This window comes from Procambarus clarkii, chromosome 36 (genome assembly GCF_040958095.1).
Source record: "Procambarus clarkii isolate CNS0578487 chromosome 36, FALCON_Pclarkii_2.0, whole genome shotgun sequence".
In the NCBI taxonomy this organism is placed as follows: domain Eukaryota; kingdom Metazoa; phylum Arthropoda; class Malacostraca; order Decapoda; family Cambaridae; genus Procambarus; species Procambarus clarkii.
In genome coordinates this window covers 11,011,657-11,037,250 of record NC_091185.1, presented here as the reverse complement: position 1 = coordinate 11,037,250, position 25,594 = coordinate 11,011,657, and the positions used below count along the sequence as shown (strand labels likewise).

The following is a 25,594-nucleotide window of genomic DNA, read 5'->3' as shown; positions in this document are numbered from 1 at the left end:
AAAATGAAAGATGTAACACGAAAATTGATGTTATCAAACTGAACGAGTATACACATTAGCCCTTAAAGTGCGCATCACGTCAAATGACGTGTTGGACGTTGTTCCAGTCAACTGCGCATCACGTCATATGAAGTGTTGGAGTACTACGCAAGATTTAAACGGCCCGCAGATACACGGGGTTCACCACACCTTCATCAGGGCTCTTGTAAACAGACACCATTTTAAAAAAAAATCGTGGGCCAAACTCTCGGGTGTTATTGGCCTCAGTATTGAGTGAGCAACCAAGCCTGACGCGCGCAGCATGAGCTAACAGCACTGCTGTTCAGCTTGTGACTACAGCATCGCCTAAAAATGCCAAAATATACTTGTTCATGCTATTATGTAGCGATGATATTATTACAGAAGACCCCTGACTGTGATAAAAGTGACCAGGGTTTTGATAATAGCAGGATTGTGGTGATATTTAGTGCTGTGCGCCATGGAGGGAGGAGTAATGCTGTGGGAGGGAGGCTGGTGGCGGTGTCTTCTGACTGTGTGTGGCCACCTTTTATTGACTGCACTCAGCATACCAGCTTAGTGGTTCGCTATGGTGAACACAAATGTTGATACTTATATATAACGTGTGTATAGAGGGTATAAACAGCAAGAGAAGGTTTGGAGCCGCCATTTTGGTGAGGGCGGTGGTGTCGTCTGCACGACGCCACCGTGCAGACGACGGTGTTGTTTACTGGTTACCACGATGGTCTTTGGGCACCACACCAGTTTATTTGTACAAGTATGGTGAATAAAACGGGTAGATATTTATATATAATGTGTGTATATAGCGTAATAACACCACACAGTATTGTTGGAGGAGAAATATTAGTGCGTCTGACCTTGAGGGCGGCAGCCATCAGCTGACTGTGTGAGGTCCTACTCTTTGTGCCTTTACTCACCATACAAGCTTAGATGTACAGTTATGGTGAACAAAACATGTAGATACTTATATATAACGTCTGTATATAGTGAATTATAAAAAAAACAGTATTGTGGGAGGAGAATGTGGGTGAGTCAGATGACTGGAAGGAGGGCAGGAGTGGCTGGCTGGTACACGGCGGTCACTCCTCATTACTTTTTGACTCATAATAGCTACTTAGTGGTTCGTTATAGTGAACAAAACATGCAGATACTTATATATAACCTGTGCTTATAGTGTAATAACCGACAAAGTATTTGTTCACTGATTGATGAACATAATTGAATCAACAATATGCACACCATATTTTTGAGTATAGCAATGATTCACTCATTTTATTATATAAATATATCAAACTACACACTCTTGAATAATATTACAGCAAAAAAACTATGAAAAATCAATCAGACATATTGAAATAATTACGGAATTATCTCTTTGTGGCAACTCCGGCCTGACAGCTGGCGAGCAACAGACCGCCTGGGATGCATGCTGAGTCAGCGCCTATAATTTGCCAGACTTCCTCGCCCTATAGCGGGCAATATATGCCACTTACGATTTTTTTATTATTTTTCCCGTGATCAGTGAACACAAATTAACAGGTTAGGAAGAAAAAATTATTTTTTCTTTTTTCAAAATGACATGCGCCTGTGGGGATGACAGGATATTAACCCTCAAACCGCTAGGGGCCCAAATGGAATTCACACCCACAGGCGTAACAAAAAAAAAAATTCCCAAAAATTCTTTCGTCTTATAGAAGTGTTCATTTTTGTTCCCTGATCACGGAAAAAATAACAAAAAAATCGTTGGTGGCATATTTTAGCCGCAATAGGGTAGGGAAGTGTGGCAAAAAAGGGGCGTTGGCAGAGCCTTCGCCAGACGAGGTCTACTCCGCCCGAGCTGTCAGACGGCAGTTGCCACAAATATATTATTACCTAATTATTTCAATGTCTCTGATTGATTTTTTCTTAGTTTTTTTTGCAGTAATATTATTCCATACAGTGAATTGTGGTATATTTATATTATAAAATGTGTGAACCATCGCTGTACTCAAAATTATGGTGTGCATATTAGTGATTCAATTATTATGTTCATAAAACAATAAACAAATAGTTTTGCTGTTGTTACACTATATACACGGGTTATATATAAGTATTTGCATGTTTTGTACACCATAACGAACTACTAAGTTGGTCTTGTGAGTCAAAAAGCAACGAGGAGTGAAACACCAAACACCAGCGAGCCACTCACTGCCACTCCCTCCCTCAACACCACCTCACTTACCCTCATTCACCTCCCACAATACTCTTTTGTATTTATTCACTATACACTGATGTTATATATACGTATTTACATGTTTTGTTCACCATAACTGTACATCTAAGCTTGTATGGTGAGTGAAGGCCATAAGACGTAGCTACTCACACAGTCAGCTGATCGGTGGCCGCCCTCAAGGCCAGACGCACTAATATTTGTCATCCAACAATATTGTTTGTGGTGTTATTACGCTATATACACACATTATATATAAGTATCTACCTGTTTTATTCACTATACCTAAACAAATAAGCTGGTATGGTGCCCAAAGACCATAGTTGGTCGGTCGGGAGCCAGTCGGCCGAGCGGACAGCACGCGGGATTTGTGATTCTGTGGTCCTGGGTTCGATCCCAGGCGCCGGCGAGAAACAATGGGCAGAGTTTCTTTCACCCTATGCCCCTGTTACCTAGCAGTAAAATAGGTACCTGGGTGTTAGTCAGCTGTCACGGGCTGCTTCCTGGGGGTGGAGGCCTGGTCGAGGACCGGGCCGCGGGGACACTAAAAAAGCCCCGAAATCATCTCAAGATAACATCATCTCAAGATAGTGGCCATCAGTAAACACCATCCTAAGTCGTGCAGACGACGCTCCTCCCTCACCAAAATGGCGGCTCCCAACCTACTCCTCTCGCTGTTATCTCACACTATACACACATTATATATAAGTATCTACATTTGTGTTCACCATGGCGAACCACTAAGCTGGTATGGCGAGTGCAGTCAATAAATGGTGGCCACACACAGTCAGAAGACGACGCCACAACCCTCCCTCCCACAGCATTACTCCTCCCTCCATGGAGCACAGCGCTAAATATCACCACAGTCCTGCTATTATCAGAATCCTGGTCAGTTTTATCACAGTCAAGGGGCTTCAGTAATACTATCACTGCTAAATAATAGCAGTATCATTTATATTATGATATTTGTAGGCGATGCTGTGGTCACAAGCTGGACAGCGGTGCTGTGAGCTCGTGCTACGTGCGCCAGCCTTGGTGGCTTGCTCAATACTGACGCAGTAACACCCAAGAATATTGGCCTGGATTTTTTTTCTAGATGGCATCTGGCAACTATCGGTTCTGGCTGTACTATAGCTGCCCCTATCCCAGGCGGGGCGTTTAAATTATAGCGCTAGACACGAAATCATATATAAATGATGTGCGCGGTTTCGGTTTTGTCACTGATATCATTTATATATGATAAGCGCGGTTTGAGGGTTAAACCCCGAGCATGTTAAGGGTTAGGTTGCAGTGTACAAATTGGTGCTCGTTCACTGGTAACTTTAGGCTTTTCTGCGGGGAGGCACTCCAAACTTTTGTACATTATATTCATACACATCTGTAGGGAATTTAATTGTGAACACAATGATACCAAAACGAGCAACATAGCACAAGAATTAAGGTGAGAAAAATGGAACGAGTATGCACATTTTACTGATTTTGTGCACTCACGGGTGACTTTTGCCGACTTTAGGCTTTGCTATTGGGAGTCACGCCAGGCTTTTGGACATTATATTTATACACACCTGTAGGGAATTTAATTGCGAACACAATGATACCAAAACGAGCGACGTAGCACGAGAATTAAGGTGAGAAAGCTGAAACGAGTATACACATTTAGGTGTCACCACGAGCTTACCCGCACGCTCACCCGCACGTCGGGTGCATGACCCCTAAGTTGTCCACGCGCCTGTCCGGTGACCGATAGTGTTAACTTCGTCACGAACTTCCTTGCAGAACGCGTCATGAAACCAAGAAAGATCTCCTGTGTAAACCATGCTTTGCTTTGAGTTATATTATTTCACAGGCAGTCTGTCCAAGCAATGTTGCCAGGCTCAACATTGTTTAACCCTTAAGCTGCTAAGGGGTCCTGAGGAGATTTACACCCCTGTGCTCAAGAAAAAAAAAAATTCTAAATTTTTTTTTGTTTTCTAAAAATGTTAATTTGTGTTTCCTGAGCCCGGGAAAAAAACAAATTGTAGGCGACATATTTTGGGCGCAATAGGCTAAGAAAGTCTGGTAAAATGTGGGCGTTGGCAGAGCGGTCGTCAGCGGCGGTCAGCGTCACCCGAGCTGACAGGTGGGAGTTGCCACAAAGATATTATTACCTAATTATTTCAATGTCTCTGATTTATTTTTTCTTAGTTTTTTGTTGTAGTATTATTCAATAGTGTGTAGTATGATAGATTTATATAATAAAATGTGTGAATCATCGCTATACTCAAAAGTATGGTGTTCATATTAGTGGTTCAATTATTACGTTCATAAAACAATAAACAAATAGTTCTGCAGTTTTTATACTATATACACACATTATATATAAGTATCTACATGTTTTGTTCACCATAACTTTACACCTAAGCTGATATAGTTAGTTCAGGAACTAAGAGACATCGCCACACTCACAGTCAGCTGGCAGCTGCCTCCCTCACTCATTCAAGGTCAGGCGCTCTAAATTTCTTCCCCAACAATACTGTTTGGGGTGTTATTACACTATATACACACATTATATGTAAGTATCTACATGTTGTATGCACCGTAACTGGACACCTAAGCTTGTAGGGTGCATAGTGGCCACCCTTTACACAGCTAGACAAGTCATGCAGACGACGCCACCTCCGTCACCCAAATGGCTCCTCCCAACATAATCATTTTGCTGTTTTTACACTAATTCACACATTATATATAAGAATCTACATTTGTGTTCACCATAGATAACCACTGAGCTGGTATGGTGAATGCAGACAATAACAGGTGGTCACACAGTCAGTAAACGACGCTATCTCCCTCCCTCCCCGACAGCATTACTACTACCACACAGTGCTAATTATCCTGCTATTATCACAATCCTGGTCATTTTTATCACAGTCAGGAGTCATCTGTAATATTGTCATTGCTAAATAATAGCAGTTACATATTTATTTTGACATTTTTAGGCGATTGCTGTGGTCACAAGCTGAACAGCAATGCTGTTAGCTCATGCTGCATGCGCCAGCCTTGGTTGTTCCAACGGTACTGTGGCTCTCACACTGGTGAATATTGCCCACAACTTTTTTTAAACATGGAGTCTGTTTACAAGAGCCCTGAGGAAGCTGATGTGAACCCCATCTAGCCGCGGGCCATTCGAATCGTGCCCGGCACCCTATGACGTATATATAGACCATGCGCACTGTGGGACATGTTACTCATGGCGTATATATATGCCATGCGCAGTTTAAGGTTAACAAAAGTCGTGAACAAGTTCTTTAGTATTTTGTCATCCATGTATTTAAAAGCAATTCTGAAGTTAAAGAGCGTGGCATAGGCTCCTTGCACAACGTTCTTTATGTGGTCCTCAGGTGATAGTTTTCTATCTAGAACCACCCGGTCGGTCGAGTTTGAGTTGCCCATTGTTTCTCGCCAGGTGCCGGTGAGAAACAATGGGCAGAGTTTCTTTCACCCTATGCCCCTGTTACCTAATAGGTACCTGGGTGTTAGTCAGCTGTCACGGGCTGCTCCCTGGGGGTGGAGGCCTGGTCGAGGACCGGGCCGCGGGGACACTAAAAAAAACGCCCCGAAATCATCTCAGGATAACCTCAAGATAACCCCTAGATCTCATTCTTTATCAGAATTCTTTAAAGATTTCTCACATAATTTATTATGTGTGTACACTCACCTATTTGTACTCGCCTATTTGTGCTTGAGCTTTGGCTCTTTAGTCCCGCCTCTCAACTGTCAATCAACTGGTGTACAGATTTCTGAGCCTACTGGGCTCTGTCATATCTACATTTGAAACTGTGTATGGAGTCAGCCTTCACCACATCACTGCCTAATGCATTCCATCTGTTAACTACTCTGACACTGAAAAAGTTCTTTCTAACATCCCTGTGGCTCATGTGGGTACTCAGTTTCCACCTGTGTCCCCTTGTTCGCGTACCACCAGTGTTGAATAGTTTATCCTTGTCTACCCTGTCAATTTCTCTGAGAATTTTGTAGGTAGTGATTGTCTCCCCTTACTCTTCTGTCTTCCAGTGTCTTAAGATGTATTTCCCGCAGCCTTTCCTCGTAACTCATGCCTCTTATTTCTGGGACTAGTCTAGTGGCATACCTTTGAACTTTTTCCAGCTTCGTCTTGTGCTTGACAAGGTACGGGCTCCATGCTGGGGCCGCATACTCCAGGATTGATCTTACATATGTGGTATTCAAGATTCTGAAGGATTCCTTGCACAGGTTCCTGAAGGCTGTTCTGATGTTAGCCAGCCTCGCATATGCCGCAGACGTTATTCTTTTTATGTGGGCTTCAGGAGACAGGTTTGGTGTGATATCAACTCCTAGATCTTTCTCTCTGTCCGTTTCATTAAGTACTTCATCTCCTATTCTGTATCCTGTGTCTGGCCGCCTGTTTCCACCGCCTAGTTTCATTCCTTTGCATTTACTCGGGTTGAACTTTAAAAGCCATCTGTTGAACTATTCACTCAGTCTGTCTAGGTCATCTTGTAGCCTCCTACTATCATCTGTGTCAATCCTCCTCATAATTTTTGCATCATCAGCAAACATTGAGAGAAACGAGTCTATACCCTCTGGGAGGGTATGCATACCCTCCATGTACTCACCTAATTGTACTCAAATTGTACTCACCATGTTCACTAATTGTAATAGGGTCGAATGTGTCACTGACCCAACAGGCAGCATGATGGAGGCAAAAACAATGAGAGTCGCCCTGAGACAAGGGGACAGAGCAACCCTCAACTCACACAAAGCGAGAGGGGACGCAAGGGTCTCCACTATCGGACCCGAGAGCCCCCGGGGGGTTTCCCAGAGCTCCTAGACTGGGTCTGCTAAGGGTTATCCCAGGCAGGGCACTGCTAACCGGCGCCCCAAACTACCAAGCAAACTGCTAAAGCTGAACCCACGGGACGTGTCCACCTGTGAGGGCGAAACAGGGGGAGCCACCACACAAACGACCCTAATATAAAGGGGGGGGGGGACACAAGGCAGACCCCCTATCAGGCAAAAACAAATATAAAAGAAAAACCACACAAGTGGACAACGTACCCAGAGGGAACAGAGCCGGCCGCTGTTATAGGTGAAAACTAGCTACACAGTACCCTGCGCCCCACCAGTGCTATAACTACCACTTACCCCAAGGTAAACAAGGGAGGAAAACCCCCAAACACTCGGGGCAGCCAAATACAAAGCAGCGAAAAGCCAACAGAGGTAGACCCAAGGTGACTTGTGGAAGGCAACCCCAAGCCCCAAGGGGGGTACTTACAGGGCACTCAGGGAAGGTGACCCTAAGCACATGCAGCCCGAGTACCTGAGAATACTACTCCCAGCTCACACGACCACTGTAAGAGCAGCACTGCAAACAAGTCACAGCACTGAGACAAGACTGGAGCTGGAGCCACACGACCGTGCATTATCCCATCAGCCGAGGAACTGGGGCGGGGATCGCCGGCGCGAGGGTCTGGGGCTCCCCCTTCCCCCTCCCGGGGAGGGGGGGAGTTGCGCAGACATGTGGCGCGGCTCGTGTGACGTCATGTTTGTTAGTTCGTTTTCCTGGGGGAGTTCTGTCCACACGTTTGTCGATTTTTGTTGTTAACCAGAATAGGGGTTTGTTTTGTGGCGCTTACCTTTCTGGGTGCCTGTCCCGGTCGATGGCAGATATAGAATGCTCTAAATCACATGTGCAATTCTATGGGCCATTGCTCCCCGTGCCTCTCTGAGGGGGCCAGGTTCTGGCTCGTGGTCCCTGGTTGGCCTAGAACTCCACCCACATCGACTGATGCAAAATAGTTAGGGTATCCATATCAGCCATGGATAGCTCCGGGGAGCCGTAGGGGCTCCCCCCAGAAAACCCCGGGGCAGCCGTGAAAAACACTAAGGAAGGAAGCCCACAGGGCTCTGGAACTTGAACCGAAACCGGAGGATAGGCGAGGGGCGAGACTAAGACCCCAAGCTCATCCCCAGCCAGCACAACTAGGCGAGGACAACGAAGACAGGACAGAAAATCCAAATAACATGGAAAAACCAGGCCCGGCACAGCAAGACCGGCAAGGAAGGAGGGCACCAGAGGGAGCACGGAAGGGCCGAACAAAAAGCCACAACCAACCCCTTCACGCAGCCACAGTACCAAATCCGCAGCAAAACGTCACCCCACACTCCGAGAAAGCGACAGGGAAGATAAAGATAAATCGTAACACGAGTGGCACACAAGGGGACACAGGTGGAAACAGAGTACAGGCATACCTCAGTTTAAGAGTTTAATTGGTTCCTGGAGACGCCTCGTATTCCGAAAACTCGCATTCTGAAGCTAATTTCCCCATAAGAAATAAAGGGAAATGAATTAATCCATTCCTGACTACCCCAAAAATCCCTCATCAAACTAAATTTTTATACCTAATTCATCTAAATAAACCTACAAAACTATGTTCAAGTTATTACTTACCTTGCTGTTGAATGCTGTAGGCGTATGGAAGATGGTGAGGAGGTGGGAGGAAGAGAGGAGTTACTGTTTGGAAGGGGAGTCCCCTTCCATTATCACATCAGGCAGTGAGGACTTCACTGGTATGCACACTCTGGCACATATTGCCTGCATACCACTAGGACTTGCTTGTTTTACTAAGAATTTATCTAATGACACTTGTTTTTCCCTACATGTTAACACTTGTCTGTAGTAAGACATCACATTATCATTTAAAAGGTCAATGCAACGGCCTGCTACAGCTTTATCTGGGTGAGTTTTTTCAACAAAACTTTGCAGTTCTTCCCATACTAAACACATTTTCTAAATCAAGAAGGGACATCCTCTACTGCCTCTACTCACAGCTATTTTCTTAGGTTGAACCTTACCAATGGGTTTCTTGAGACCCATGGCAAGATATATAATGACAACTTTTATGCTCAAATGGCCAAAAAAACGATAAAAAACTGTAAATCCTTGTGAAGAATTCAGGTGGGATAGTCACTGGACACGAGACACTGGTAAACTGAGGCGCGATCGCCATGCCACCACGCGCCAGTCGGCCTGTACACGTATCAACAAACTCGCGTCCCGAGGTAACCCTCGCCTTCCGAGACATATTTTTGGAGTAAATCCTGCTCGTCTTCCGAAAAACTCGCATACAGGGACACTCGCATTCCGAGGTACCACTGTACCTAACCGAGCCACAAAGACGGTAGAAGAAACGTGTGCAGTGTAACAGGCAATCGAAGGAACACATTAGGCAGCCCAACTTGGGCTGACCCCATACACAGCCCCAAGAGCAGAGAAGAGAGCGCCCATGAAGCACAGAATCCACCCGTCAGGCGAACGACAGGGGAGAGGCAGAACCAAAGAGCCAGAACCCAATCCTACAAGCACAAGGAGGAGAGCACAAAAACCCTCGACACAGGAAAACGTACCACCGAACAGGCACCCGCACCCGTTGCACCGTGGAACAAGGTGGAGGCGGGGCCCCGAACTCATTACGTTCAGGGCGGGGCCCTGAACGTATGTACACCGATTCCTACCTCCAAAAACAAAAACAGCGTCAGGACTAAGGAGACGCCAGACCGCACCAACTCACCTGCAGAACATAGGCGCTGAAGGGCCATGACGCAAGCCTATGAGAACGTAGCAGCCGGAGGCGGCCAGGGCGCCCATGCTGGAGAGGAGGGGAGCGGCGAAGGAGGCTCCCCACCCTAAAATGCAGGGAAAAACCTCGTGACTTCCCCATAGCAGCACTCCAGAACAGCGGAAGGGAGCCTAGTGGGCTCCCTTCCTTAGTGTTTTTCAGCGCTGCCCCGGGGTTTTTCTTGACGCTGGGGCTTTAGGGGGTCAGCTCGGCCCCGGGGTTTTCCTTGACGATGGGGCTTGGGGGGGTCAGCTCGGCCCCGGGGCCTGCAGGGTGATTTCCCGGGGCTGGGGGGGAAAGCTAACGTGAGGGGCCTCAGGCCCCGTTGGTCCCCGCCGGGGTATTTCTACCCCTCTGGGCGGGGCTTGCGGTTTTGTGGTGTGGGGTTTTTTCCGTTCCCCCTTTCCGCACGTGCTTTGTGGGTGTCGGCCCCTCCCTGGGCTCGGTTTCCTTGTCCATTGTGCCCGTTGCTTCCTTCCTGTTGGTGGGTGCTTTTCTACGGTCTTCGCCCCTTTTTTCCGGGACGGGCCTTCTCCGTCATGTCCTCCTCTTCTTGGGGTTTCTGCATGCCTTTTGGTCTCGGGTGCGACGGGGTTTTTGTGCCTTCGTCCTTTGTGTTTGCTTATTTTTGTTCTCGAAGGTTCGGGATGGTTTTGCTCCTTCCCGTTTTCTGGTACGTCTGTAGTCATTCGGTTGAGCTTCCCTCCGGTCCTTTCTGGGGGTTGTGGGTCCTCTTCCAGGCAGCTTCTGGGTGTTTGGCCTTATTCGTTTGTTCATATATCTTAGCGCTGTCTCGGCGCTACTCGTTTTCCTGGGGGCGATTTTGCTCCTCTTAATGAGTCTTTTCGCTCCTGCCCTTCTGCGGGATGTTGGTGCGGGGTGGCTCCTTTTGCGGGTTCCTTCCCTGTCGGCTGCACTTGTGGCGGTGGTATTGCACGCTAGTGGCATTTTGGTTTTGGTCCTGCGTTTCTTTTCCCTCCTGGGGCTGTCATAGGATTGGCTTGCGGAGGATGTAGAGGCATTTGGGGCCGTTCCTGGATCTGGCACCTTGGTTTCTGCTGCTAGCTTTCGGTATTGATGTTCCTTCTGCACCATTCGCAGGCTGTCTCATGCGTTGTTTCACCTCCGGCCTGCTCATGCACTGCCTGTGCCGTCCTGGTCTTTGGACAGGGTGCTCTCCTGTTTTTCTTCTCCTTGGTTGTTGTGGCCCCTTCGGTTCAAGTTTGCTTTGCTTCGGCTCTCATTTTATGTTGGCATTGGCCTCTGGGGGTCGTGTGGCAGAGCTTCATGCTCTTTTCAGGCGCAGTGGTTTTTGGCTCCTATGGTCGTGGTCATAGGTTTCTTTGTCTGCAGCCATTCTCCCTTTTTCTGGTGCATACTGTGCCTGCTGCTTCTGGAGGGGTCCATGGGTTGTTGTCTCTACTTCGTGTTGAGGAGTGGTGCACCGACCGCCTCCCGGGTTTTTCCCCTTGTGTTCTTAGGTAGTCTTTGGTGAAGTAGCTCCGGGGAGCCGTAGGAGCTTCCCCCAGAAAACCAGCATTGAATGTAATGAAACGCCAATATCTGGGCGAGTCCCAGAGGTTTCCCGGCACCCTCCTGCCCTCTGGTCGGCGGGTTTTTTCGCGGTTTTGATATCCAGCCTCAGAACTGGGGCGGGGATTGCCGGCACGGGGGTCTGGGGCTCCCCCTTCCCCCCTCCCGTGGAGGGGGGGGGGGGAGCTGCACAGACATGCGGCGTGGCTCGTAATTACCTAAGTGTACCTAAGTGTAATTACCTAAGTGTAGTTACAGGATGAGAGCTACGCTCGTGGTGTCCCGTCTTCCCAGCACTCTTTGTCATATAACGCTTTGAAACTACTGACGGTCTTGGCCTCCACCACCTTCTCCCCTAACTTGTTCCAACCGTCTACCACTCTGTTTGCGAAAGTGAATTTTCTTATATTTCTTCAGCATCTGTGTTTAGCTAGTTTATATCTATGACCTCTTGTTCTTAACGTTCCAGGTCTCAGGAAATCTTCCCTATCGATTTCATCAATTCCTGTTACTATTTTGTATGTAGTGATCATATCACCTCTTTTTCTTCTGTCTTCTAGTTTTGGCATATTTAATGCCTCTAACCTCTCCTCGTAGCTCTTGCCCTTCAGTTCTGGGAGCCACTTAGTAGCATGTCTTTGCACCTTTTCCAGTTTGTTGATGTGCTTCTTAAGATATGGGCACCACACAACTGCTGCATATTCTAGCTTTGGCCTAACAAAAGTCGTGAACAATTTCTTTAGTATATCGCTATCCATGTATTTAAAAGCAATTCTGAAGTTAGAAAGCGTGGCATAGGCTCCTCGCACAATATTCTTTATGTGGTCCTGAGGTGATAGTTTTCTATCTAGAACCACCCCTAGATCTCTTTCTTTATCAGAATTCTTTAAAGATTTCTCACATAATATATAGGTTGTGTGTGGTCTATGTTCTCCTATTCCACATTCCATAACATGGCATTTATTAACATTAAATTCCATTTGCCAAGTGGCACTCCATGTACTTATTTTGTCCAGGTCTTCTTGAAGGGCATGACAATCATCTAAGTTTCTTATCCTTCCTATTATCTTAGCATCATCAGCAAACATGTTCATATAATTCTGTATACCAACTGGTAGATCATTTATGTAGACAATAAACATCACTGGTGCAAGAACTGGACCCTGTGGTACTCCACTTGTGACATTTCTCCAGTTCGATACATTGCCTCTGATCACAGCCCTCATTTTTCTATCAGTCAGAAAATTTTTCATCCATGTTAGAAGCGTACCTGTCACTCCTCCAATATTTTCCTGTTTCCAGAACAACCTCTTATGTGGAACTCTGTCGAAAGCCTTTTTTAGGTCCAGATAGATGCAGTCAACCCAACCATCTCTTTCCTGTAATATCTCTGTTGCTTGATCATAGAAACTGAGTAAATTCGATACACAGGATCTTCCAGATCGAAAACCATACTGTCTGTCTGATATTATATCATTTCTCTCCAGGTGTTCTACCCATTTAGTTTTAATTATTTTTTCCAATATTTTTACTATTACACTTGTCAATGATACCGGTCTATAATTAAGGGGGTCTTCCCTGCTTCCACTTTTGTAGATTGGAACTATGTTAGCCTTTTTCCACACATCAGCTACAACTCCTGTATACAGGGATGCCTGAAAAATCAGTTGAAGAGGAATGCTGAGCTCAGGTGCACATTCTCTCAGAACCCATGGTGAAACTCCATCTGGACCAACTGCTTTGTTCTTATTTAGCTCCTTGAGCATTTTTTTCACTTCGTCTCTAGACACCTCTGTGCTCTATGTTGTTCTCTGGAATTCTTATTGTATCTGGTTCCCTGAAGATTTCATTTTGTACAAACACACTTTGGAACTTTTCGTTTAATGTTTCACACATTTCATTTTCATTTTCCGTGAATCTATTTCCCATTTTCAACCTCTGAATATTATCCTTTACCTGCAATTTGTTGTTTATGAATTTATAGAACAGACCTGGTTCTGTTTTACATTTGTCTGCAATCCCTTTTTAAAAATTTCTTTCTGCCTCTCTCCTCACTGCTGTGTAGTTGTTTCTCGCATCTTTGTATCGCTGGTATGTTTGGGGGTTCGGCCTCTTCCTGTATTAATTCCATTTTTGTGTCTTTTGGTTTCTGGCCCTCTCGCACTTTCTGTTGAACCAATCCTGTTTCCTAGTTCTGCTTCTCTGTTTTTGTATAAATTTTTTTGTGCCTTTATCATATATTTCACAAAACCTGACATACATCTCATTCACTTCCTTGCCTAGCAACAAGTCTGTCCAATTATACTCACTAAAAAAATTTCTAAGGTTGCCATAATGTCCTCTCCTAACGTCAGGTTTTTCATTTGCATCGACCGTCATATTTTCTTCCAGATTATAACGCATTGCATACTTTATTCCCAAAAAGACATGGTCACTTTTACCCAAGGGAGGAAGGTACTGAATGTCAAATATTTCTTCCTCCTTCCTGGTAAATATCAAATCTAGCATGGAGGGGACGTCCCCTTCCCTCATCATCGTAGCTTGTTTAACATGTTGATACAAGAATGTTTCCAGGATGAGGTCTACAAATTTACAGGTGCAGAAATCTTCTGTTTTAGCTTCACATGCTTCCCAGTTTATAGATTTCAAGTTGAAGTCGCCGACTATCAACAGTCGTGAACTATCGTTATCCGCTCTCGCTATGATCTCTCTCATTATTGTTAAAAGACCATCTCGTTTACTATCTAGCTCCTCCTTTGACCATGTGCTGCTTAGCGGTGGACTATATGCATTTATGATCATTAGTTTATCATCCTCATGGCAGATCTCTAGTGCTATTATGTCAACTTCTTGTGGATTGGCAGTCACCATTTCGTTCACCTTTAGGTGTTCTTTCACCAGCACAGCAATGCCACCGCCTTTCCTGATTTTTCTGTCCCGTCTCCAAATTGAGTAGCCCCTTGGGAATATGACCTCATTTAAAATAGCATCTTCAAGTTTTGTCTCCGTGAGTGCAACAATGTCTGGTGTCTGCAGCTGTATTATATCACTTAACTCCAGTATCTTTGATCTTACTCCATCTATGTTGGTGTATGCAATCTTCAGGAACTTGTTCCCCCTCTTCTTATTTTTCACTCCCCCTTTCTCTAATGATTTTGTTGGTTTGCCTTTATGTACCACTTTACTGGCCTGCCTACCCCTATCACTTTGTAGAAAAAAGAATTGATTTCTTCATTCCTGCTCTCATTTAAACGTTTTGCCTCGGCGAGGTTCAGTTTCAGATTCTCTCTATCTTCTTTTGAAAGATCTCGTCTTAACGACCACACTTTCCCATCCATCCTCATCACTTTGTAATTTTCTAGCATTCCTTAGTACTTCTTCCATCTGTTTGGTACCATTTAGGGTGATCCTCAAAGGTCGATCTTTCCCTTTTACATATCTGCCTATTCTCCTGTAGTCGCAGACATTCTCTATGGTTGTAAGACCTTCCACGAGGCCAACAATTTTATCTACTACTTTTGCTTCTTCTACAGCTCTTTCTGACCTAGATGTTATCTCCTTTTCCTTGCAGCCAAAAATGATCAGGGACTTACTCCGATCAACTGTGTTTTGCACCAACTTTGGGTTAGATGTCAATTCTTTCCTCACTTCTAGCCTAATGTTTGTTTTATCTTGGTTGCTGCAGTGTTTGACTTCCTTTACTGCTTCTTCTATTTTTTCCTTCTCCTTGGCCACTTGTGCATAAGTGAGTTGCATATATTTCTTGCACTGTTCTATTCCCTGTGTAACTTCCTCCATCTGTGCTGACAAAAGCTGTTTCTCCTGTTGAAATTCCTTACCTAACCTATTGTAGTCATTTATGTTTAAATTTACTTTAACTTCTTCCAAATCTATTTTTAAGAGTTTATTTTCTTCTTCCATGGCTTTGCAATTAGTTTCCAATTGAATCTTATCCTTGCGCAAGTCTTTCACTACACCCTCAAGACATACAACTTTGCTATTTAAATGGTCATTACTTTCTTTCAATTTACTAATTATTTCTACATGAGAGGTCACAATAGTATCTAATTTTACCACCTTGTTGTATAGACTGGTTATCTCAATGCTTTCTTCACTGAATCCAGCAAAATCAAGCTCTGTTTTGTATTTCCTCTTGCAGACGGCCATCTTGAATGTTGTTCTCTGCACTGTAAACACTAGGGGTAACTTTTTCTCATCCACTATTTCACTTCCCTTGGTACATTCCTGTTATCTCATCTATTTTTCAAAAGCACTATACCTTTATGTTCTCTGGGACACCCTTGTGTGTCGTAATTACCTAAGTGTAATTACCTAAGTGTAGTTACAGGATGAGAGCTACGCTCGTGGTGTCCCGTCTTCCCAGCACTCTTTGTCATATAACGCTTTGAAACTACTGACGGTCTTGGCCTCCACCACCTTCTCACTTAACTTGTTCCAACCGTCTACCACTCTATTTGCGAAGGTGAATTTTCTTATATTTCTTCGGCATCTGTGTTTAGCTAGTTTAAATCTATGACCTCTTGTTCTTGAAATTCCAGGTCTCAGGAAGTCTTCCCTGTCGATTTTATCAATTCCTGTTACTATTTTGTATGTAGTGATCATATCACCTCTTTTTCTTCTGTCTTCTAGTTTTGGCATATTTAATGCTTCTAACCTCTCCTCGTAGCTCTTGCCCTTCAGTTCTGGGAGCCACTTAGTAGCATGTCTTTGCACCTTTTCCAGTTTGTTGATGTGCTTCTTAAGATATGGGCACCACACAACAGCTGCATATTCTAGCTTTGGCCTAACAAAAGTCATGAACAATTTCTTTAGTATATCGCCATCCATGTATTTAAATGCAATTCTGAAGTTAGAAAGCATAGCATAGGCTCCTTGCACAATATTCTTTATGTGGTCCTCAGGTGAAAGTTTTCTATCTAGAACCACTCCTAGATCTCTTTCTTTATCAGAATTCTTTAAAGATTTCTCACATAATATATAGGTTGTGTGGGGTCTATGTTCTCCTATTCCACATTCCATAACATGACATTTATTAACATTAAATTCCATTTGCCAAGTGGTGCTCCATATACTTATTTTGTCCAGGTCTTCTTGAAGGGCATGACAGTCATCTAAATTTCTTATCCTTCCTATTATCTTAGCATCATCAGCAAACATGTTCATATAATTCTGTATACCAACTGGTAGATCATTTATGTACACAATAAACATCACTGGTGCAAGAACTGAACCCTGTGGTACTCCACTTGTGACATTTCTCCATTCTGATACATTGCCTCTGATTACTGCCCTCATTTTTCTATCAGTCAGAAAATTTTTCATCCATGATAGAAGCTTACCTGTCACCCCTCCAATATTTTCCAGTTTCCAGAACAACCTCTTATGTGGAACTCTGTCGAAAGCCTTTTTTAGGTCCAGATAGATGCAGTCAACCCAACCATCTCTTTCCTGTAATATCTCTGTGGCTCGATCATAGAAACTGAGTAAATTCAATACACAGGATCTTCCAGATCGAAAACCATACTGTCTGTCTGATATTATATAATTTCTCTCTAGGTGTTCTACCCATTTAGTTTTGATTAGTTTTTCCAATACTTTCACTATTACACTTGTCAATGATACAGGTCTATAATTGAGGGGGTCTTCCCTGCTGCCACTTTTGTAGATTGGAACTATGTTAGCCTGTTTCCACCCGTCTGCTACGATTCCTGTACACAGGGATGCCTGAAAGATCAGGTGAAGTGGAATGCTGAGCTCAGATGCACATTCTCTCAGAACCCATGGTGAAACGCCATCTGGGCCAGCTGCTTTGTTCTTACCGAGCTCCTTGAGCATTTTTTCCACTTCGTCTCTAGACACCTCTATGTGTTCTATGTTGTTCTCTGGAATTCTTATTGTATCTGGTTCCCTAAAGATTTCATTTTGTACAAACACACTTTGGAACTTTTCGTTTAGTGTTTCACACATTTCCTTTTCATCTTCCGTGAATCTATTTCCCATTTTCAACCTCTGAATATTATCCTTTACCTGCAATTTGTTGTTTATGAATTTATAGAATAGACCTGGTTCTGTTTTACATTTGTCCGCAATCCCTTTTTCAAAATTTCTTTCTGCCTCTCTCCTCACTGCCGTGTAGTTGTTTCTCGCATCTTTGTATCGCTGGTATGTTTGGGGGTTCGGCCTCTTCCTGTATTGATTCCATTTTTGTGTCTTTCGGTCTCTAGCCCTCTCGCAATTTCTATTGAACCAATCCTGTTTCCTAGTTCTGCATCTCTGTTTTGGTATAAATTTTTTTGTGCCTTTATCATATATTTCACAAAACTTGCCATACATCTCATTCACTTCCTTGCCTAGCATCAAGTCTGTCCAATTATACTCACTAAAAAAATTTCTAAGGTCACCATAATGTCCTCTCCTGAAGTCTGGTTTTTCAACTGCTTCAACCTCCTTATTTTCTTCCAGCTTATAACGCATTGCATACTTTATTCCCAAAAAGACATGGTCACTTTTACCCAAGGGAGGAAGGTACTGAATGTCAAATATCTCTTCCTCCTTCCTGGTAAATATCAAATCTAGCATGGAGGGAACGTCCCCTTCCCTCATCCTCGTAGCTTGTTTAACATGTTGATACAAGAATGTTTCCAGGATGAGGTCTACAAATTTACAGGTCCAAAAATCTTCTGTTTTAGCTTCATATGCTTCCCAGTCTATGGATTTCAAGTTGAAGTCACCGACTATCAACAGTCGTGATCTATCGTTATCCGCTCTCGCTATAATCTCTCTCATTATTGTTATAAGACCTTCACGTTTACTATCTAGCTCCTCCTTTGACCATGTGCTGCTTGGCGGTGGACTATATGCATTTATCATCATTAGTTTATCATCCTCATAGCAGATCTCTAGTGCTATTATGTCAACTTCTTGTGGATTGGCAGTCATTATTTCCTTCACCTTTAGGTGTTCTTTTACCAGCACAGCAACGCCACCGCCTTTCCTAATTTTTCTGTCCCGTCTCCAAATTGAGTAGCCCCTTGGGAATATGACCTCATTTAAAATTACATCTTCAAGTTTTGTCTCCGTGAGTGCAACAATGTCTGGTGTCTGCAGCTGTATTACATCACTTAACTCCAGTATCTTCGATCTCACTCCATCTATGTTGGTGTATGCAATCTTCAGGAACTTGTTCCCCCTCTCCTTATTCTTCACTCCCCCTCTCTCTATTGATTTTGTTGGTTTGCCTTTATGTACCACTTTACTGGTTTGCCTACCCCTATCACTTTGTAGAAAAAATAATTTATTTCTTCTTCATTCCTGCTCTCATTTAAATGTTTTGCCTCGGCGAGGTTCAGTTTCAGCTTCTCTCTATCTTCTTTTGAAAGATCTCGTCTTAACGACCACCCTTTCCCATCCTCATCCCTTTGCAATTTTCTAGCATTCCTTAGTACTTCTTCCATCTGTTTGGCACCGTTTAGGGTGATCCTCAAAGGTCGATCTTTCCCTTTTACGTACCTGCCTATTCTCCTGTAGTCGCACACATTTTCTCTGTTTGTAAGACCTTCCACGAGGCCAACAATTTTATCTACTACTTTAGCTTCTTCTACAGCTCTTTCTGACCTAGATGTTATCGCCTTTTCTTTGCAGCCAAAAATGATCAGGGACTTACTCCGATCAACTGTGTTTTGCAACAACTTCGGGTTAGATGCCAATTCTTTCCTCACTTCTAGCCTAATGTTTGTTTTATCTTGGTTGCTGCAGTGTTTGACTTCCTTTACTGCTTCTTCTATTTTTTCCTTCTCCTTGGCCACTTGTGCATAAGTGAGTTGCATATCTTTCTTGCACTGTTCTATTCCCTGTGTAACTTCCTCCATCTGTGCTGACAAAAGCTGTTTCTCCTGTTGAATTTCCTTGCCTAACCTATTGTAGTCATTTATGTTTAAATTTACTTTAACTTCTTCCAAAGCTATTTTTAAGAGTTTATTTTCTTCTTCCATGGCTTTGCAATTTGTTTCCAATTGATTCTTATCCTTGCGCAAGTCTTTCACTAAACCCTCAAGACATAAAACTTTGCTATTCAAATGGTCATTACTTTCTTTCAATTTACTAATTATTTCTACATGAGAGTTCACTATAGTATCTAAATTTACCAACTTGTTATGTAGACTACTAATATCAATGCTTTCTTCATTGAATCCCTCAAAATCAAGCTCTGTTTTGTTTTTCCCCTTGCCAGTGGCCATCTTGAATGTTCTTCTCTGCACTGTAAACACTAGGGCAACTTTTTCTCATCCGATTTTTCACTTCCCTTAGCACTTTCCTGTTATCTCACCTATTTTTCAAGAGCACTATACCTTTATGTTCTCTGGGACACCACTCACTACCATCAACCTGTACTACAATACTTAGGATTGTTGAAATATGCTGGAGCTCCTCTGCTGCAAGTGTTGACCCTCCAATGATGACCCTGCAAGTGTTGACCCTCCAACTAACAAGCATGATGTCGTGTGACATCATGCTTGTTAGTTCGTTTTTCTGGGGGAGTTCTGTCCACTCGTTTGTCGAATTTTGTTGTTAACCAGAATAGGGGTTCGTTTTGTGGCGCTTACCTTTCTGGGTGCCTGTCCTGGTCGATGGCAGATATAGAATGCTCCAACTCACATGTGCAATTCTATGGGCCATTGCTTCCTGTGCCTCTCTGAGGGGGCCAGGTTCTGGCTCGTGGTCCCCGGTAGGTCTAGAACTCCACCCACATTGACTGATGCAAAATAGTTAGGGTATCCATATCAGCCATGGATAGCTCCGGGGAGCCTCTGGGACTCACCCAGAAAATGGCGTTTCATTACATTCAACGCTGTTTTTTTCAGAAGGAAATGGCAGACTTCTCTTCAGCTCATTTAAAATGAGGGGAGGGGGGCAAACACTGTCGTGTTTGGCCCCCTCTATTTTTTTTTTTGCTTTGTGAGGTAGAAATACAGAGAGGTCAGTTTCTCGGTAGCTGGCTCCTGGTCCTGCATTTCTGGTTTCCTTTGGGTAGTCTCCCTGGACCTACTATGGTGGGGTTCCTCAGCCACTCCTCTAGTTTTGGGAATCTTGGATCTGTTTCTGCTCTGCAGCTCTTTTCAGTCATTGCATTTTGGTTGGAGTCTGGGATGGTTAGATTACCTATCTTTCCTGGGTGTCCTAATTTTTCTTCGTGTATGGAGACTCATAAGCTATACTATGTGTTTTTGCTGTTTAAGGTATGGTTTTTCCCATCCAGGTCTGATCTTTCACGTGATCTCACTGGCTCAGGTCTGCCTAGTGTAGTAGGGTTATTACTTGGTCGGTGTCCCTCGACCTCTGTGACAGGTTCTAGGGATTTTCTCCTCTATTGCTTGTAATGTTTACGGATGCCTCATCTCAGGGTTGGATCTGTGTGATGTGCATTACCCTAGGCTTCCCAGGGTGAATGGGTTAGTTCATCCTTTAGGTGCACAATATGGCTCACAAGTTTGAGGCAGTATGGTGGGCCATGCAGCAAGTTCATATCCCTCCAGGTCCCATTCTCTGGCTCCATTCCAGCTGCTTCCTGATGACTCGGTGTCTGAATCGCAGAGGGTTTGCTTTGGTCCTTTCGTTTTTGTAGCTGGGCTCAGCAAGTCGCTTCTCTTCTGGATTCTCAAGGTTTGGTTCTCCATGCAGTTCACAGGGATGTGTTCAACATTCTTTTGAACAATCGTTTCATTTTTTAACAGTTTGCGTTTCATTTCCACAGAGTAAACTTCTATGTGTCTTTCTTTTGGCTCTACAAGTTATTTTTGGAAGTGGACCTCTTCATATTGGCTTGGATCTGGCTAAGTGGCTCCATTTCTTGATTGCGAAGCTCTCGTTGATGATGCCCTTCAGCTGGATTGGTCGTGGTGGGGGTTCTTCCATTTATTCCCTCTTGTTTAGCTATTGCTCCAAATTTTGTCCAGACTGGAGCCTTATGTTGATAGGGTGATCCTTCCGGTTCCTTAGTTTTCCGCCTTTCTGGCTCAGTATCTGAACCTGGGCGTCTTTCTACGGCTCCATCTCTTTTTGTAAGTTGTTTTGTGCATATTTTGTCACCTTCAGTCTGTGCTTTCTCCTCCTGATCCATTTTGAACTTTGAATTAGGTGTTTGTTTTATTTTGCCTCCTTGGTTGTTGTTCATGTCTTAGGTTCTTGTTTAATTTTTCAAGGCTTTGCTTGGCCCTTGCTTCCTGTTGTAGGGTTGGGATGCTTGATGCTCTCCTCTGGAAGCAGGGGTTTTTGTTGTTTTGGCTCCATGGGCAGTATCTTCATCTGCAATTTTCTCCTTTCCTGGTGAAGAATTTTTTCTTGGGCTCCAGTCTGATTATTATTTACATCGGCAATGAGCAGCTCTGTTGGTGTTATCACCTGGATGGAGTGTTTGCTGATTTTGCTGCATTGTTTGTTTGTTTGTTTACTTTAAACCTTGATGTCTGTTTTGCTTCACTTCCTTTCTGGGGTTTGTTTTGTTGGAAAATCCACTGCTCCCTGTGCCTCTGTAAAGAGCCAGGTTTTCTGGCTTCTGGTCTCATGATAGAGTATTTAAGGACTCCCAAGGCTGATTTGATGTGTGTATGGCGCTATCTCGGTGCCACCGAGGCTCCCCCAGGAGGAGGCATTTCATTACATTCAACAGTGGTGTTTAGATTTTGACTTCTCCATGTGTGTGTGTGTATGTATGTATGTATGTATGTATGTATGTATGTGTGTATGTGTGTGTGTGTGTATGTATGTATATTAGTACATTTTGGAAGCAGGCATTGTTGTAGATGTGTCATTGAATATGACCACAAAGAGTTAGATCATTAACATGTTTAATATTGGGGTTTACTATCAACCAGCTGCCACTCGCAGCAATAATCAATATTAATCTATTTGACATTCCTTTAATTTATCTAAGTAAAAATATATTTTGTTCATAATTTTCAGCATGTACTGGTATTCAGGATGAGACTGCAAAGAGTTGACAACAAAATTAAAAATGCCTTCTCAATCTGTGAGATGATAAACACATGAATGGACTGGAACCAGATGGTAGACATGGTTGAAAGAAGTCTGGGAGCTGTTCATCAAGATTGGCAAGGCGTATAGAACACCTAGTCAGGAAGGAAGATAATGACAAGTTTTGCCAAAGGACTGGATTTGACCTAGAAGAAAATATCATAATTTTTAATTGTAAACGTTTCTAAAGCATGGTCAATAATACTGCAGGCATTGTAATATTTTGTGTTAGCATGTGCCTGCCAGCAGCATACAGCAGCTCAGATGTGAAGTGTTACCATCAATTGATGGCTTTTAAGTTCAAATAAACTATGGCAAAAATTTATTGTTTAGGTACAAATATAAAGAGAATTCAGTAAATTGAGAACATTAAGGATGTAAACTTGTTTATTATGTGTCCAAGTTTAATTATTATTTTGTAAATATTGAAAATTTCATTATATATATATATATATATATATATATATATATATATATATATATATATATATATATATATAATATATATATATATATAATATATATATATATTATATATATATATATATATATATATATATATATATATATAATATATATATATATATAATATATATATATATTATATATATATATATATATATATATATATATATATATATATATATATATATATATATATATAATATATATATATATATAATATATATATTATATATATATATATATATATATATATATATATAATATATATATATATATAATATATATATATATTATATATATATATATATATATATATATATATATATATATATATATATATATATATATATATATATATATATATATATATAATTTTTATTTTATTTTAATTACACACACACACACACACACACACACACACACACACACACACACACACACACACACACACACACACACACAGTATCGAATTTACTCAGTTTCTATGATCGAGCCACAGAGATATTACAGGAAAGAGATGGTTGGGTTGACTGCATCTATCTGGACCTAAAAAAGGCTTTCGACAGAGTTCCACATAAGAGGTTGTTCTGGAAACTGGAAAATATTGGAGGGGTGACAGGTAAGCTTCTATCATGGATGAAAAATTTTCTGACTGATAGAAAAATGAGGGCAGTAATCAGAGGCAATGTATCAGAATGGAGAAATGTCACAAGTGGAGTACCACAGGGTTCAGTTCTTGCACCAGTGATGTTTATTGTGTACATAAATGATCTACCAGTTGGTATACAGAATTATATGAACATGTTTGCTGATGATGCTAAGATAATAGGAAGGATAAGAAATTTAGATGACTGTCATGCCCTTCAAGAAGACCTGGACAAAATAAGTATATGGAGCACCACTTGGCAAATGGAATTTAATGTTAATAAATGTCATGTTATGGAATGTGGAATAGGAGAACATAGACCCCACACAACCTATATATTATGTGAGAAATCTTTAAAGAATTCTGATAAAGAAAGAGATCTAGGAGTGGTTCTAGATAGAAAACTATCACCTGAGGACCACATAAAGAATATTGTGCAAGGAGCCTATGCTATGCTTTCTAACTTCAGAATTGCATTTAAATACATGGATGGCGATATACTAAAGAAATTGTTCATGACTTTTGTTAGGCCAAAGCTAGAATATGCAGCTGTTGTGTGGTGCCCATATCTTAAGAAGCACATCAACAAACTGGAAAAGGTGCAAAGACATGCTACTAAGTGGCTCCCAGAACTGAAGGGCAAGAGCTACGAGGAGAGGTTAGAAGCATTAAATATGCCAAAACTAGAAGACAGAAGAAAAAGAGGTGATATGATCACTACATACAAAATAGTTACAGGAATTGATAAAATCGACAGGGAAGACTTCCTGAGACCTGGAATTTCAAGAACAAGAGGTCATAGATTTAAACTAGCTAAACACAGATGCCGAAGAAATATAAGAAAATTCACCTTCGCAAATAGAGTGGTAGACGGTTGGAACAAGTTAAGTGAGAAGGTGGTGGAGGCCAAGACCGTCAGTAGTTTCAAAGCGTTATATGACAAAGAGTGCTGGGAAGACGGGACACCACGAGCGTAGCTCTCATCCTGTAACTACACTTAGGTAATTACACTTAGTTAATTACACACACACACACACACACACACACACACACACACACAGACACACAAACAGAGAGAGAGAGAGTGGGACCTCGAATGACGAGCGAATCCAGTTACAAACATTTCAAGTAACGAGTGAGCCACTCGAAGAAAATTCGTCTCGATTGACGAGTTTTCGCTCGATTAACGAGCAAACCACACTGGTGCTTCCTAGCATTCCCACTGGTTCTCGAATGCCTTCGACGACAGTGTTGTTGTTTCGCAAGACAAGTGTTTCACATGACGAGCTCGGTGCCGGAATGGATTAAATTCGTTAATCGAGGCACCACTGTGTATATATATATATATATGTCGTACCTAGTAGCCAGAACGCACTTCTCAGCTTACTATGCAAGGTCCGATTTGCCTAATAAGCCTAGTTTTCATGAATTAATGTTTTTTCGACTACCTAACCTACCTAACCTAACCTAACGTTTTCGGCTACCTAACCCAACGTAACATATAAAGATAGGTTAGGTAGGGTTGGTTAGGTTCGGACATATATCTACGTTAATTTTAACTCCAATTAAGAAAAATGGACCTCATACGTAATGAAATGGGTAGCTTTATCATTTCATAAGAAAAAAATTAGAGAAAATATATTAATTCAGAAAAACTTGGCTTATTAGGCAAATCGGGCCTTGCATAGTAGGCTGAGAAGTGCGTTCTGGCTACTAGGTACGACATATATATATATATATATATATATATATATATATATATATATATATATATATATATATATATATATATATATATATATATATATATATATATATATATATACACATATATATACATATATATATACATATATATATACATATATATACATATATATACATACATACATACATACATACATACATACATACATACATACATACATACATACATATATAGATATAGTTCGTATATTTTAGTAAGTCTTTCTTGTAGGCATGTTATTAAAAATGAATGACTGAGTTAGATCAATGATTCTTGTATGAATCTTCTCT

At 42.3% G+C, this 25,594-nt stretch overlaps 1 protein-coding gene across 5 annotated transcripts in view; it reads left to right on the top strand.

Annotated features, from left to right (window-relative positions):
• Positions 1-22,834, top strand: part of LOC123756149 (uncharacterized) — a 123,489-nt gene extending 100,655 nt beyond the window's left edge. For all 5 annotated transcript variants that reach the window (XM_069336554.1, XM_069336555.1, XM_069336553.1 and 2 more), the window contains one exon: positions 22,375-22,834. In XM_069336554.1, coding sequence (XP_069192655.1) covers positions 22,375-22,412 — 38 coding nt within the window. In that variant the 3' untranslated portion in view covers positions 22,413-22,834. The remainder of the gene's footprint in view (positions 1-22,374) is intronic.
• Positions 22,835-25,594: the final 2,760 nt, after the last annotated feature.